Genomic DNA, 17,346 nt, shown 5'->3' on the forward strand with positions numbered 1-17,346 from the left:
TAACTGCTATTCTGCAGCTCTTACAGAATGTGTTTTACTTGTATAACAAATGCATATCGATTGGTGGCAAGCAAGTGCTAAAGCAAGTTCAATTGCATTTTATGTTGTGTGCTTAGTCAATAAGGCATAGGAAATGTATACTTCACACTGGGACTTTGCAATGACTATTGAAGCACTAGGACACAGGATTACCTAATGCTGCTTAGCAATCAGCATCAACAGCATCCATAACGTGCCTGCTGTAATGCAGCTGTCTTAGTCACTTAGTGGGTCCTACCGAATATTTACCAGAGGATTTTTATAGTTATTCTAATACACTTCACAAGTATAATTCAAAACTGATCTATTAATAATATATAAAATAGAAGCATAAAGCTGTTTTCTGTGAGAATGTTCCACACTTCGGTTTCCTCCAATGAGCGAATTTACCTTTAAAGAACTGAAATGTAAAATATATATAGGTCACAATTCTCAGTAACATGATTTTTTACCATCATTTACAAAAACTACACATCTCTGGTTAAAAAAAAATTGTTGGTATATTATTATAAAAGAAATACTTAAGCCTTCTGAAGTATCCTGGCCAAGATTTGCCAGTATCCTGACCCAGTGTAATCTTTTATAAATACCTGTCTACAAATGTGCCTCTTCAGGTATCCCTGAGTATATTATTTAAATCCCTGAGGAACTTTAGAAAGCGCATGCAGGAATGGAAATCCTTTTAAATGATAGTCTTTTGTATGGGAAGCTTTCTGAAGAGGGAGGTCTGATCCTGCCACATTGAAAGCCAGCAGGGTTATTTGCAGAAGTTGTACGAGGCACTTGATGGTAGAGAGAAAATTTCACCATTGGTATCTGGCTCTGCCCTTGGAAATGAATGCAGCTCTGTCTGTCAGTTTTCTGTGGGAAAAGGGGAATGGGAATGGGAGCACTGGCGCAGTCCCATGATGTCTCATGGGAGTAACCTGGAGGCAGATCTGGCCCTTGGTTCATGCAAGTGTAAATGGCCACTAGTGTAACTGAAGCAAAGCAAATTTAATTTATTGCTTGTAACAAGATCCTTCAGCACCAGATCCTGAAAATACTTAGGTCTAGCTTTGACATGAGCAGCCCCTGTGATTTCACATGAATTTGGGGACCTAACATTAAGTGAGTGTATTTCAGCTTTTTTTTTTTTTTCAGTTCTTCCTGCAAGTTCTCTCCTTCAGCCACTACTGTCACTGGGGGAGTTTGTCATTTGGATATTACTAGAGATATGATCTCCTTAAGATTTAAGTTTTATGAGCATGTTAATTGAATTAAAAGATTAATACACAGTGCAAGGGACCAAGGACATAGGTGATTAATCCTGAGAAATAAAACATGGTTGAGTCACGTAGAAGCACTATAGGGCAAAAAAAACCCAAACCAAGCACTGAAGGACCTTTGACAGGAAAGGTTGTTTTTTCCCCCGACAACCCTGTCAGCTATGGCTGTCAACAATAAAAAGAAGAAAACAAATAAATTGGAGGCCGTATGTAAGTCATAGGACCAGAATATAAATACACATGACATGGAAAGGAGTAAATAATACTGACGCTTTCTTTAGAAATGTTTTCAGGCAATACTTCCTATTCATGTCCTACTGAAATGACATGAAATAAAACTTTATGGGAGAAAGTGTTATTAATCCTCCAGGTTCTTGAGGGACATGACTATCTGTGTGTTGAGAGGCACTCTTCCTTTACAGGGCTTCTGTCTAATGCCTTACACCACCAATGCAGATATAAAGAAGCAATTGTTATTTTATGCATCAGATCATAAAAGAAATGCGTTTAACCATTGCTGCCTAAAAGGACAGTTATTTTTCACTGCGGGTCAAGCAGTTCCCTGTGGAGCTGGAAATCTGGATGTGAACAGCACTGATGTTGAATGCAGGGAGCAGGTGGGGACAGGGTTGTGAAGGAGCCCCATGCTCCTGCAGGCGTCTCCATGGTGCAGTCCCACCCCTGAGCAAAGGCCACCGCCACCGGGGTCTGACCTGAGAGAGCAAATCCCACGGCTCTGGGAAAGCAGAAAGCCTCAAATCAATGAGGTCTTCAAAACTCCCAGAGTAAAATGAAGGGTGAAAATATTTGTATATTTTTACTGTAGTCAATGGGAATTTAATTGCTATAATTTATAATCAAGATGCTCCTAGCAAGGAGGCCAAAGCTTGCTCCCAGCCCCGTGTGAAGACAAGCCCTAGCACCTTTGAAAGCATGCTGGCTCATCTCAGCTAAGGTCCTCACTAAGGCTCATCACACCTGGGCCTTTTTTAAAGGTGTGATATGAAGTGGCATTTAAAAACACATGAATGCCATTGATGCACCTGTTTTTTCAAGGCAACCCAAATATGCACAGACTCTTCCAAGCATACCTCCAGCTGCCAACAACACCCCCTCCCTCTTTGGGCGCAGTCAGGACTCCTCGTGTGCCCTGATCCGACCCTGGTATCCCCGTGGTGGCACAGGGAGCCCTCACCGGGTGTCTGGGGAACTGGCTCCTCTTGTCCCGGCACGGGAGATGCTGCCAGGAAGCAGCAGTCTGGTTGCAGACCTGTGGCTCCTGTGTCCTCCTGTCTGCTCGCTGGTCTTCCAAAAACAGGGGAGAGAAAGACACTGGACTGGAGTGCATAGCACCATGGGGAGCCCAGATAACACTACTTTAAAAAGGAAACTGTATTTATTGGGCTTGCTCCTCAGAGCAGGAGCATCCCTCCTTATGTGGCTGGAAAATGTCTACCAGTGAATATCTGCTCCTTCAAATAAATCTCAATCTTCAGAATTAATAAGAAAGGCAGCTAAATTAATAATAAAGTGCATAAATACATTTCCTTTACTGTTAACCATCAGCAATTACTGCTACAGGCTAAAATGCAGCCTCAGATTGCAGGGGAGATGTCTTCTTTGGTAAGGTGTCCAGTCTAGGAGAGGTTGAAAGCCTCTGCTCTAAAATGTGCTGCTTCTTATCCAGCATCAGCTATGGTTGCTGATTTACAACTGGTACTGGTGACATAAAAACCCTGTCAACATCCAGTGGTACATAGGATGGTGCTTTTGGGGCTTGCAAGCCCAACTTCATAAGGTTTCTGCTCCTTTTTGATAGTTAGTTACATGAATAAAAGCTCAAAATGCATCCTGGATGCTATTGTTGGCCTGTGTCTTTGTAGGTCTGATTGAAAAAATAATTTTTTTGTGACTCAGTGTCTGTAAAGCGAAGGTTAAAGCTCTTCCCTCCTCACAAGTGCATTCACACATAGGAGGTTCTTACACGCATGGCTGTAGCCCCTACTCAAGCAACTTGGCTTACACTCTGCTCCTTGAGTTATGGTCTTGCTAACACAGAAAGGTGTTTTGACCTGAAAAAAAAAGTATTTTTGTGTTTGTCTGTTTGGGTTGGTTTTTTTGGTTTTGTTTTGGGGTTTTTTTTGACACATTTTAAATCTCTTCCCTTGCAGGTCTGTGTGGTGGCCTTAGTGGGATTTGTTATGCTTTGTATTTCGTACCAACCTGATGAGAAGACCTGCGTGCAGTTCACAGTAAAGGTACCTTGACTTTTTTTTTTCTTTTGCTTCTCATGTCATTAAATATAATCAGAAAAGTCGATACTGGGGATAGTTTTAAGACCACATGAAAAGAAGTGAAAATGCACCTGAAATGCAAGAATGGTTTTCTAGTATTTTCCAGGCAGCTAAGGAAGAAACTGTAGACTATAAAGGGGAAACTCTCATAACAAATATTTCAAATCAGAGCAAGATACCTTTTTATTTGCAAGGTTTTGAGAATATCAAAGAGATTCAGATCAACAAAGCTGGGAAAATTTGTCAAGCGTTCAGTGAGAGATTGGGGGTTACTGATTAAATAGAGCAATTCATAGAGAGCTGGGTAAGATGTAGGGTTGCATAAAATGGGTCCACCTGAATCCAGTTTTAATTTTTAATATGCTCTAAGAAGCATCCCAGCATCTTCCCCACAGTTTTGTTACTCGCCATGAAATAAGAAACTGCGTGGGCACAGGCAAATTAAAAAGCATGGCTGTAAATCTCTGTGCCTGGCTCCATGGTCAGGGAGAAAGAGGCTGTACGTGAGCACCAGCAGCCGTGTCTCTGCATATGGTGCCTTGTGTCAGGGTCGGGCATTAGTGAACATGGGAAAGTGTTAGCAAACCATGGGGACAAGCATTCTTCCATGAAGCAAATTCCTATCTGAGCATCACAAGAGAGGTACATAAACCATGCACCATGCCCCACCCTGGTCCCCAAAACTGTGCTTTGTTGACACTAGTAATTGACTAGAAAAGAAAGACTGAGAATGCTTGCTCCAGATGGGACATTTTTATCACCATTTTTTCCTGGGCTGTTTTTCCTTATTATTGTAATTTTCAGGGCTCTTAATATTTTACAGACACATAATAACCAAGAAAAAATACCAACACAAGCAACACAAAATAACAGTGATTATTAACGGGGAAAGGCAGAAGGAAATCAAATGCAAGGAGCAGCTTTTCGAAACCTGGCATTCATCCTCCCTTAGAAATTGGACCCCAGTGTGTCTTTTGTGCCTCTCTCAAGCTTCTCCCGTACTTACATTTAAAAAGGGAGAAGAAGAACCATTGTTTCTGCCCTTCGATTGCCTTTACATTCTTGTCGTGTCACCTTTACACCCGCAAGTCAGCATTATGGCTTCCCCAGGAGCTGCTGGGCTGGGCGGGACCTGCCATGCCAGGCTTTTTATTGCTTGCCCTGCAGCATTAAATTGAACTTGGCATCCAAGCAGGAAGGGAGTCATCCCTCCTGGTGGCAATGGCATGTCGGGCTGGGCGGCTCAGATGTCTCTGCCACCCTTAGCTACACCACCCACCCTGGCAGTGAGGAACATTAGCCATCGGTCCTGCAAGAAAATAAACATTTTTAAAGTGCTCCCCAGGCGAGGTCAAATGGGTTATTCCTGATCACCTGGCAGAATTAAAGTCTCCTTTGGAAGACTTCTGGTTCAGTCAATAGCCCATGGACTGTTGCCTACCCAAAGCATCCTCTTCCCCAAGATCCACCTTCCTGATGTTTCCTACAGCAGCATGCCACAAAACTTGATAATTCCCAGGCTGTTTACCTCTCCTGTCCCATGTCCCCACTGGGAACAGTTATCCCGCAGTGCCTCCCCTCCTCACTGCCTGTCCAGATGAACAGCTTCTGGCTGCAGGGCACGTACCTATTTTAAACAAAGTAGGAGCTAAGAGTCTCTTGCAGGGCTTTGATCACACAGGACTCTTCTAAATCTCCAGTGTCACTTCTCAGATCTTCAAATGTCAGTTAAAGTCTGTCTCTGAACAAAAAAAATGAAGTTCAGCTCTTCAGTGACAAGGCTGAGGATGCAAAACTACAATCATGAGACAAAGCTGAACAACTTGGGTTGTTCACTGCTCCTCAGGGGCCTGATGCTTCATCCAGCTCTGTGGCTGAGTTCATCCCTACCTGCTCCCTGGGGACTTGCTCCCCAGCCCAGACCCTGCCCTCACACTGGTGCCCATTGAGGCTGCCAAGCAACACGCTACAAGAGAATCTTGGCTGGGCTTCCCTGGAGTGTATTCCCGAGATCCCCTGCATAGCCCAAGGGTCACTTTGGGAGCAGGACCACATGCACAGAGGCCTGTAGGGATTTTAGTCAACTCCCAAGGTGACCATCTGACCACTGCAAGTGACTCCCTCGAGGTGGGAAATGGGAGGAGACCCATGCAGTCCTCTCTGCCTTCCTCCCTTTTGACAGCTGCTTCTTTTATTTCACACTTGTGTGAGCTCTGGATCCTGTTAAAAAATGAGGTATTAGAACTGCTTTCGGCAGAAGTCCGTTCCTGAGACTCCTGCAGGTATCTGAAGCACCCTGTGTGTCCCATGAGAAAGGGAGCCCACCACCCAAAGGGAGCGTGGCTTTACCCTTCACGGGGACAACGGCAAGTCCCAGGCTGAATTTCTGCCCCTAGCCCATCTCTGTGTCTGCAGGAACCATGCTCTGCAGTATGGCAAAGCAGCATGTTACCTGTGTATTTAAAAGGGGACATCCTCTCCCTTGGCAAAAAAAACCAAACCAAACCAAACAAAACCAACAACAAAAAACCAAACCACACAGGAAAATTTTGAGATCTCCTATGGACTTCCTGGGCTACTGCTAATATTTGACAAATCTCTCACTGTCCTCCTCATCGTGGCATCTCCCGCAGTAGCGTGACACCCTCCACTCCTGCCCACCCAGCCCCAGCAGCCCCAGCTGTGACACACAACGCAGTTCCTGTTCCCTGCACGGGCTCGCGCCTGAGCCACCACCACCTTCAAAAGAGGTCCCCTGGATCTACATCTGCAAACCCCTCTGGTTCCATCTCTGATAACTATGAGGAGCCTTTTCCATGAGGAACTTGAGCCGTCTTAGGTTATTTGTTTTGTTTTCAGCACAGATCAAAACTATTACCACTAAATCTTGCTGAAATGTTTCTTCCTCATATGAGGAACTCGAAGGAGGATGAGCTGCCATGCTCTGACCTCACTGTATGCTGTATCTCCCCGCTTCCCTTTTCTCCTTCTATTTAAACAGCAATCACAGTGCCTATCTCTCTGAGGCTGTTAAAAAACAGTTTTCCAGTGGCAAGTTCTGGTTCCTGGGCAGAGCTCACTCTGCAGTTGTATTTGCGATGTTGAAGTTGCCTCCAGGTCTGGCATGTGATTAATCTGCTGATGGGTTCTCAGCACCCGCTGTCTTGTGCTCCCTCAAAGGCAGCATTTGCATTTGCCTCACCTTTGATATTTGGAAATGTGTTCATTTTCAGCAGCTCACATCTTGTGAGAATAATAAGCTGTTTGGAAAATGCCCCATGTCCCCACGGATCTCTGTTCGCCTCTGAGGATTGCTGTAAGAGCTGTCTGTGTATTCAGATTCTGAGATTTCCTTCCCTTTAGGTACACAACAGGCAAATTCTAGCTCACTGTACCTGGAGTGTAGCTTAGGCTGTGGTTTTCATGCTATTTTGCCCTGACTTTGGATAGAAGTTGTCAGCTAAATAAAATACCTGCCAAGGGAGAATCAGACACATAGTGTAGACTTGGCTTAATACCTCATTTATTAGGGAGGCCTGATTCTGTCTTTTGCTGATCTGAATCCAGAGACTTCCAGCCAGTTCACTAGGACTTCTACAACGCAGAACAATTTTCATCCCTCAGAGAAGATGAACGGTCATCAGTGTCCATTTTCTGTTTTCCCCATCAAACACATTTGGACCATCTTTTAAAGTAGTGCCATTGGCTTATGGATTACTTCACCTTTGTTAGGAGGTAGTAGCCAGTAGCACTATTTCTTCTGTGTGCTTTGTATGAGGAGGTGTCCCTATTTTCCAACTTCACCTTTCCCATGGACCTTTACCTGGAAATCTGCAGGGGTAAAGTAATTGCATTTAATAAGAGCCACCCTCATTTTGAAGCTACCCTTAGTTTAAGGCTGCAGGGGAAGTCATTAAATTTAATAGTAGCCAAGTCTTGGAAACGAAGACCTTGCTTTAAGAATTCAGTGATATGGGCGAGAAAATGTATATATGCTTTAAGATCTGCAATAAGTCCAAATATTTTTTTCAAGCTAGCAACTGAATAGGAAGATTGATTCACACTGTAGATATAAGACAAATACACCAGGAGTGTGAATTTTATCAAGACATACATACTTGGATTTTCAAGGTCATAAAAAATGCTTTTATATTGATAGGTTGCTTGTGGTGTTGAGGTTGAGAGAGAGAGAGAGAAAGAGAGAAGCTGCTGTTTAAAATAACAAATTCCCAACCATGCCATGTGTCTGACAGATAAGACGCCAAGAAAAATAAATGTTTTTACAGTGCTGAACAGAACCAAAAATGCTGTTTTGGCTAAACACAATATATGACTTTAATATACATTTACACATATTTTTTATGCAGCACAGCAACTGCCAGTTCCAGCTATCAAAAGCAAGAGAAGTCCATATGCTCTGGTATCCAAAGGTCTCAGGTGCAACCCAGAATGACAAAGGCTCTGAGTTGCTGCCGGTTTCTATGCATTTGTGGGGGTGGACTTTGCATAGCGACCCTTGATAAAAGCCACCCTATTTTAAAGCTGCCACTGGTGTAAGGAGCAGGGGATTGACAAACAGTCCCTTGTCCTTCTCATGCCATAGCAGGGACAGCACTAGGAAATGAAAGGTGCTCGCTGCTCTTTGACACCTTTGAAAGTCTTCTCCTTCACATTTATAGGGCAACTTTTGGAAGGGAATTGAGCACAGCACACACTTTCTTGTAGAGATTTACATTCCTAAGCTGCCACTGGTGTAAGGAGCAGGGGATTGACAAACAGTCCCTTGTCCTTCTCATGCCATAGCAGGGACAGCACTAGGAAATGAAAGGTGCTCGCTGCTCTTTGACACCTTTGAAAGTCTTCTCCTTCACATTTATAGGGCAACTTTTGGAAGGGAATTGAGCACAGCACACACTTTCTTGTAGAGATTTACATTCCTGCGTTCACAGGGCCACAAGTGGGAGATCAGCCACCTCGCTGCCTGATTTGCAAGTATAAATCAGATTTGTTTGGGCATGCAAACCAAGAGCCGGGAATAACACACAAGTGAAGTTTCAAAAACACCTATTTCTCAGCACAGCCTGGGATAAGATGTCAGCTCAAGCCTCAGCTCTGCTTCAAGGCAACTGGACTAATTTATCTCATCTGATGACTTTAAGTCTAGCCAATGCAGGTACAGTGGCAGAGGAGGACGCCCCCTCCCTCTCTCTAAAGCTTCTGGCTGTATAGAGATACAGATTTCTTGGTGCTCTTATCAGGTCTCAAAATTGCAAGGCAATACTAATATAAAATATGCAAGGCAGAATTACTAGTTCCTGAGATGACCCGCTGAACTTTGCATCACCAGGGAGTTATAGCTGCCTTGCAATTTTCCAAAGCACACAATGTCCACTAGCCCATTGAATGCCTGCATTCCATGTGATATATATACACGTGCATGCATTCGTTCTGTGTTCCTCATTCTCTGTGCTGTGTAGCTGGAAAATGAGTTTTTTCTTTTTTCTTTTTTTTTTTTTCTTTCTTTCAGCTCATGTATTTTCTCCTGAGTGCCCTGGCTCTAGTTGCCTGTGTTTTGGCAGTGGCTTTTGCTGCACACCATTATTTGCAGATGACAAAATTTACCTGCGATACCATCCTTGACTCCTGCCAGTGCAAACTGGACACTGCAGACCCTCTCAGTAGGACCTTCATCTACCAGGACACAGCTGACTGTGACAGCCTCACCAGTGCGCTCAACCTGTACTTACTCCTGCAGATGGTTCTCAATCTCATCGCAGCCCTGGTGTGTCTGTCGGCATGCTTCGTGATGTGGAAACACAGATACCAGGTCTTTTATGTGGGCATTCGGTTCTACCCTTTAACTGCTAGTGAAGGCCATCAAGAGAAAGTGTAGGGTCTGGGCTGGTGGGGGGTTGTAGCTAGGGAATGGAAAATGTCAGCACATTGCCACCATAGACACCATGGATGGATGAGTGTTTATAAGGTTTTTGACAAGGAAAAACATTCACACAGAGTTAATGAATATATTTTTCAATCATTTTAAGAGCATTTCATATGGGTGCTCTTGCAAAAGATCCCTTGTGAGACTGTCAAGAGGTCACAAAGTCCTAAAGATGCAGCTGTACAAATACTCACCAAAGAGGATCTTTAATAGCCATAGACAAAATGAGAGCTTAAAAAATCATTGGGGACTCATCTGCAGGGCTACAGCTGTTAAGAAATAAGGTCCATATTCCCTCACTGGTAGTTATCTGTTCTTGCCTTCAGAGAAGCTATACCAGTTTCTGCCAGATAAGGATCTGGTCCAAACTGCTTAATTATAATTATGCTGATCATGCTTAGGGAATATATTGTCTCTCAGATGCTCTGGCTATAATCTGTGCTAACATGATGGGTATTTACCATACAGAAACGTAATAAAGGAGGTCAAGACCTCTTCAAATGCAGGTTGAGACCAACAGCAGAATGAATATATTGACAACTACCATGTAAAATATACATAATACTTTTCAGAGTGACTAATCATATAGGTTACCTAATCTGATTACTAATAAATAATATGAGTGGGTTGACTAATGGTGATTTGGTGGGCCCTTCTTGAGATTCCAGACAGATTTCTGAAGTAGAAGTGCTCAGCACTTTGTGAGAAAAGATCAATTTAAGAAACTTTGAGTTGCACTTCTAAAGTGGAGGACCCTAAATCACTAGTCATGTTGAAAACTATGTTGACATTGCTGTAATTGTAGGTTCCCAAACATGGCGTCTAGCCAGTTCCACCAAGCACAAAAGGCCAAATGCACTTTTGGTGTAACTCCTCTGAAGGCAATCAGACTTACACACCAGCAGTGGAATTGGGCCAACAGCCCTGAAAGATATGTCCCTGTAACAATGAATGTTTTTAAAATGGCATGGAGGGAGGGAAGCAAGAAGAGACTGCCAGTCTCCCAAAGACATTGTTTATAGTGATGAGGGCAAAAGAATAACAATTTCTTAATAAGCAGCATAGAACAAGAAGCCACTTTCAAACAGTGCTTTTTTCACCCTGAAAGTGTGGCTCTAGAAGTGCTTTACATCTTATTAGCCTTATACGGAGACAAGTATGTCAGTTTGTCCCTTGATCTGTCATTTCCACTTGCACAGCATGGCCTTCTAAAAGTAGGAGCAATTCTGAATCGGCAGTGTTTTGCACTGCCTGCTGATATGTATCTGTGCAAGGGCAAGGCAGCTGGTGCTCACGCCCTGTGACGACTAGGGATTTCCTGATCCCCGCCAGAGCAAGGGTGTCTCTGAGGTGGGGTGGAGCAATCACATGCCAGAAAAACTGTGCCATAATCATTAGTAAGGAGGAAGCAAATAAAATTTCTGTAAGACTTCAAAGAAGCAAAAACTTTCTGTTTCTGCAGCAAAAATAGCCACCAGGAAATCAAAAAGCCAGCCTGGCAAAAAGCTAGTTGTTTGAGTAGCTCTAATCCTACCCAAAACCTGTCTTCCATATGGTGATCACACATCATCCCAGGGCTAGACTGGCATACCTCCAGGGTCAGAATATCACAGCATGGTTAAGTCTCCTTTGGTCCACCTACTTGGTGTACGTGCTCGAGTTTTTCTCATGGAAAGTGCTTCTAGAGTAGACATAGCATCACCAAGGTCCTCCCTGCCAAGCTGCAAAGTGGGGAGCTTCAGAAAATGAAGGTTTTTGAGACCAGCTTCCAAATGGCCTTTTTTTATGCATCTAAAAATAAGTCACTAGTAAGCATGACTGCGGGGCACATTTGCAAGGGTGCCTGTTCGCTTGCCTACGTGTCACAACCCATCCGAACTCCTAAGCCTGGCTCACAGGCATGCTTGGAGAAAGCTGAGACAGCAGTGGAGTGTGTAGGCGGTTGGCGATGTAAGACCTGGCTACTGGCATCAGTGGGGCCGTCTGTACGGTGGCAGGAACCAGCCCATCTCCACTGACTCCAGCAGAGCATGCTGCAAGCAGCACTCATGGACCTGTGCCATGGCCAGCCTCGCATATGAGATGGATACATAGGGGTGCCTCTCACCTGCTGCTTGTACTCAGACATCGGTTTGTCCTCCATCCCTCACACAACTCCAGCTGTGCTCTCTGTGGAAGCCTAGGGCAGAGGATATACCTGCCTCCCACCTACACGAACCTCGCTGCGCCCACTCCTCCCTCCAGCCAAAGATGTGGGCTCTCCTCTCTGTGAAGAAGATAACAAGAAGTGGGAAAGAGATTAAGGAAAGGCTGAATGACAGATGATTTTTGTGGCTTCTTCCTGCCCTTGCCAGCAGCAGGCACCCTGACAGCTGGCAAAGCAAGAAGGCTCTGGTGGCAGAGCAGGGCATGCTTCCCACCCTGCCATTTCCAAATTTTCCTGTTGTCCAGAAGATAACTTGGTCTGCAGCTCTGTAGCTTAGGCTGCGCTGTGTGCAGGCTGGGAGCCATGAGCTGTTGTTGGAGAGGGCTGGCCGGCCCTGGCCGAGTGGCGTTTCCACCAGAGCTGGGCTTTTGTCTCCTTAATCCTTTGACCTCCATCTCACCCGCGTGTTTTCACTCCCCGCCTCCTATCACTTCCCAGGCGCTGGGCTCCCAGAGGCCAGCCCTCGTTATATGGGGCTGAGCTCACGTTGCCTGGCTTCTCCCTACTCACCCCCGGCCTTGAATTTGCTGGAACTCTTCTAGAACATGAAAGACATGGCGGTGATGATCACAGTGTCGCTGCAAATGCCTTCAGTGCAGTGACAGGGAAAAGAAGGGAGACCTGGACAAGAGCCCTCTCTGCTTGTAAAGGTGTGCACCTCCAAGCACACCCTCCACTTCAAGCCATTGCCGCTGAGTTCGGGTCACTAATCCGCATGTTGCAGCTTAACCCTTTGTTCTGGAAGCAAGAAATATCCGTCATATATTCTGTTGGTGTTGTAACGCTTAACAAATAAATATTGGGCATTTTGATCTAGCAAAGACTAACTCTCCTCTTTATATAACTCAAGAATATAAAATCAACACAGGAGAGATGGGGAAACGGACATGATAGCATTTGGTTTCCCCCTAGGTATGGTTTTACAACATGTATTTTGCTTGGATCAAGAATTTGGAAAGTACTAATTAAAGGATTTTCACCTACCACAACATATTCAGACAGCTCCCAGCCTTTTCCCAGTGTCAGAGTCCACGTGAACTGCACCAGGAGAAAGCCTGGGACTAAAAGGCTCGGAAAGGACAGAAGTGCTGAAGAAAAGAACTTTTTTTTTTAAGTCCTGGAAATTTATTCTCTGGGTGAATTCCACAGAATGGAGTAGGATTAAACTGCTATGGACGCACAAGGGCTCTATGTAATTTACTCTCACAAACCCAGGTGTGATTCTCATTTGCACCCTGGTCACTTTACACTGTTTTCACAGTGTAAAGGGGTTGTAAAGACAGCATCAATCATTTTTACACCTACTTTGTGGCCATTTTACACAGCTAAAAGGGCCCTTTGTGTAAATGAGAACTCAAGCCCTAGAGAATTTAATAGAGAGGAGATCCTTTCTAAAGACTGTGCTAGACCCTCTAATAGGGTCTATTACTGGGATATAACTCTCTGCTGGATTTTATAGCTTGGCTTAGAGATCATCAGTCTCGATTAAATTCAGTTCTGCAAAACTTTTCCAAAGGCTATAACCCCCTGGTGACATGACGGCTCCCCCACCCCGAGCACACGCAGACAGTGATGGTGTTGCGTGGATAACTGCTTGTTTTTTAAAAGGAGAAGTAGCAGCCACCACTTTCCTATGGCTCTGAGGCATTTTGATGTCGTGCTATGCAAATACCAGAGCGACAATAACGGCAATGAAAAGGGAACCGAGACGCAGCACCTTACATGGAGCCAAAACGTCACATTCTCAGTCCGACCAGGCACCGAGGTGGCACCTGGTCCCAATGGCATGGCTGTGCTTTGTGCCCCTCTCCCTCCCCTGCTGCCCCTTGGAAAGACAGGGACCAGTGGGCAAAGGGGAAGCACCGCTGGGTCCTGGCCCCACGCTGGGGCTGCCACCAGCCCATTGCTCCCGCCACCGCCTTCACGTGATGGCCATCTGCGCCTTGCTGGCCCGGCCGGCTCTGTGTGGGCACCACTTGGAGCTTTGCCTGAAAAACAGCTCTGTACAAGAGCACTGGAAACTGTAATCAGCTCTCAGGACTACTTTTTTTTTTTTTACTTCTTTTTTTTTTTTTTTTTCACGCCACCAGCCAGTGCGATATTTGCTTTGGGGGCCTTTCGAAACAGAAAGCACGCTGCTAGCGTGTGAGAGAAGCCGCAGTTCAGGTCCTCTATATTTAGAAAGCCAGGATGTCATACCTCCCCTTGAAATTTTCATAGTCCCCTGCACCCCACCCACCCACATACGTACACATGCTTGCGTCTGGAAAATGTTTTTCGGTCTTAGCAAAGGGTGTTGGCTTAGGGGGATTCAAGGGAGGTGCAGAGGAACAACAGCAGCTCAGTCCCAAGCACAAAGCTCAAAGCCTCCTTAAGGCACGGGGCGGCACGGCAGCCAGTGGGGACCCTCTGCTCCCGGGCAGGCTCGGGCAGCTGAAGTAGAGGATCTCTTACCTTGTTGACCTGTAATGTAAATCCTGAGGCAGGGCCAAGTTTTTCTGAGGTGTACGGAAGCTGTCTGCTGTGTCATGTCAGGCAGTGCTGTACCCTCAGCTGACAATGTCTTCCTGAGCTTGTTATTAGGCAGGTGGCCACACATGGACTGTAGCGCCTGTAGCAAGGGCTCCAAGAAGATGTGTTTTGGTGCTAGATTGTCTCAGGTCTCCGTAGTTGCCCCCCCCTCCTCCCGCCCTGGGATTTTTGCTTTCTGGTCCCCTGCTTCTTCCTGTAATCACTAATAAGTTGCATTTATCCTCTGCTAAATTGGGTCTGTAGTCAAACATTATAAACAATGATTACATCTACAAAGACTGGGGTATATTTTTCATTTGGTTTTGGTATTTAATTTCCATGCCCTTGTCCAAGCAAACAGTTTTAAGACTCATCTAAACTTCAGACTTGTTTGGGGGGGCTGAGGATTCCTTTTTTCTTTTTTTTTTTTTTTTTTTTTTTTTTTTTTTTTTAAGGAGATATGGGCAATGCATATTTCATTTGCTACCATAATGCTTTCCCAGTCTGCAAAGCCATCTTCACATTAGACACAGCCACTAAGGCCCGTTACAGTGGCTGACTGCAGAGAGACCCACCAACGCTCACAAATGATTCCCCACTTCACCCAGGTGCACCCAGGTATTCCTGCCTGGCATGGGCATCCGAGAGCCAGCCACAGAACACAAGCAGGAGCCCAGCTGGAGCTGGGAGAATAATCTGCAGAGAGTGGTTTGAATACACACTTGTTCAGTCAGATGTATTATGAATGACAAGTGCTGGGCTGACCTCAAGTTAAGGGAGATATAGAGAGTGACACCCATTAAGGCAGCCCTTGGCGTTAAGCGCCCTGATTGTCCTGGAAATGGGATGTTTGAGCAAGACAGGTTTTTAACCCCATTTCACTCTCTATGGCCATGTAAAGAAAACCCTGTCTTTAAATGGCCCAAAGCTGACTGAAGAGGGATTTCTTTTTACTTCAGTGTGGGATTTCTCTTTCACCAAAACTGTGATGAGAAGAAGCCTTTAACCTGATCTGTCCTCCATTGGGCTGGCTGGGAGTATCACTGCTGGAGCCACAGGCATGCAGAGGGGCGTGGAAACCACATCTTTTTTGGGACATTTTTTCACAGCCTCAGAGCCACCAGTGCTGGCACAGGGAGGGCAGGGGCAGCCAGTGGCCCAGATCTGTAATGTGCCTGAGTCAACCAAGCCCTGGAGCTACCCCTGTTTATACTGACTATATTGGCCACCAGGGATTTGGTGGGATAATTTCGGGAACAATCGTGATGAAAATAATTGAAAGCAGTCATTTACACTTTCCCTTCCACCTTGCAAATCCAAGCAAGCAAGCAGCAGGCATGCAAGGGGAACCAAGGGGATCTGACAGAAAAGTGAAAGCCTCCTGTCCCGTTTCACTGCCCGAGCCTGCCAACATACTGAGAAACAGCGGAACAGCACAGAAAATAACCCACCATAAATCGAGCAGTCTAAATTCTTTTGGTTTTGGTGAAAAATAGTGTATTTGTATGGGGTCCTCCCTGCTGGTTTGAGTCTCCCAGCCACCAGAGCATTGTGTCAGACGAGGACCCAGCCAGCCAGTCTTTTTGCTGATAGACCTTGCTGTCACCACAGGCATTAAATTTTGTAACCTAAGTGCGCTCGGGGTGGGGAAAGGCAGTTTACAGGCTATACTCCATATATATCCATGTATATTCTGTTAAGGCTACTGTTCTCAGATTCACCATTTTGTCTTGTGCGCAAAAGGAAATGCTAGGATCTCGGCCTGCAAAGTCTGCTCTTCTGAGTTAACAGGAGTTGCATCTCCACTGTATTTCTAATAAAACTTTTCTTACTCGCTCCACCCAGGTTTCAGTGTTTCCCTTGCTTCTCCATTTTCCCAAGTAGTGAGACTTTTCACTGAGCATCCTCCACCAGCCCTGAAGAAGACACTGGCTCTGTTAGTTGCATGCAAGCAGCCCCTGCTTAGCTGGGGCAAGGGAGGCACAATTTGCAAACTGGCTCAAGATACTTCTACTGAGTACTCCTCCGTGTGTTCTCTGGTCACTGATTATGCTGATTATTTTTTGTAGCAAATTGTCAAAAAATTACAGAGAGGCAGTGCTTGAAAATCACACGGGCTAATTGCCTGATAATAGGCAACAAGTGGATTTCATTAGCCAAAGTGGCATGTGTGGCTGTTGCGTGGTGGGAACAGGCAGGTCCTGGTCCTGCACTTCCCACTCAGCCCTGCCACCTCCCAAGTCCCTGGAAATTTCACCTGAATAAGGGAAAATTCAGGTCCTGTGGGCAGCTGTGGGGGACCTGGTTGGGCTCAGGAGGTGTCTCACTGGGCAAGGAGGGCTGCTGCCCCAGGTGGATCCCATGGGCATTGCAGGACCGCTGGGCATCGAGGCTGACCCACTTCCCCAAGGGGAACTGACCTGGTTTGAAGGGGTCTGTAGACAACAACATGCCATACTGACCCATGGGGGAACCCATGCTCTTCAGGCATGGACAGCCAGGCTCTGTTAGGACAGCTGTACGTTAGCCCACGTTGGCACATGTGCATGTGTGCCCATGTAGGGAGGGAGATGGGGAGATGCTACATTACATGAAGTCTGTGCAGGGACATACACAAAACTACACCATAAACTGTTGTAGATGGGAAATCCACAGCTTTATGTAGGTGCATGACCACGTGTGTGTGTGTGCAAAAAAGGCCTGAATCGTGGCATGGCTTGACCTGGGCAGCTGTGTGTCAAAATACCAAGCTTGGTGACATGCTCCATTTAATACTTACCTCCTCTGGAATTTATTGCAATACCCCACATTTCCAAACAGCTTTGAAGCCTTGACTACTCTTTAAAGCAGCCTGCCTGGGGTGTGTCCCACCCTTGCTTCCCCTCTCAAGCACAGGAACACCCTCTGCTCGGCTTGCTCCTCTCCTCACCTTCGCTTGGCTTTGGAGCTGCCAGTCCTCACCCCAGGAGGAAAGAAGCAAGTAGAGTAGAAGGAGAATAAAGGTTTGTTTGATTTGTCTTTTTCTGAGCATGGCACATCTTACTGTAAGGTTTTTCCCACTAAAAGAAATGTGTTGACTGGGGCTGG

General features: G+C 45.6%; 1 protein-coding gene across 1 annotated transcript; it reads left to right on the plus strand.

Moving 5' to 3' along the window:
* Nucleotides 1-3,484: 3,484 nt before the first annotated feature.
* Nucleotides 3,485-9,494, plus strand: SSPN (sarcospan). The gene is made up of 2 exons (XM_010080294.1): nucleotides 3,485-3,565; nucleotides 9,129-9,494. The coding sequence occupies exons 1-2, from the start codon at nucleotides 3,509-3,511 to the stop codon at nucleotides 9,492-9,494; spliced, it is 423 nt and encodes a 140-aa protein (XP_010078596.1). The 5' UTR covers nucleotides 3,485-3,508.
* Nucleotides 9,495-17,346: the final 7,852 nt, after the last annotated feature.

The sequence above is a fragment of the Pterocles gutturalis genome, unplaced genomic scaffold, assembly GCF_000699245.1.
Source record: "Pterocles gutturalis isolate BGI_N339 unplaced genomic scaffold, ASM69924v1 scaffold9689, whole genome shotgun sequence".
Lineage (NCBI taxonomy): Eukaryota > Metazoa > Chordata > Aves > Pterocliformes > Pteroclidae > Pterocles > Pterocles gutturalis.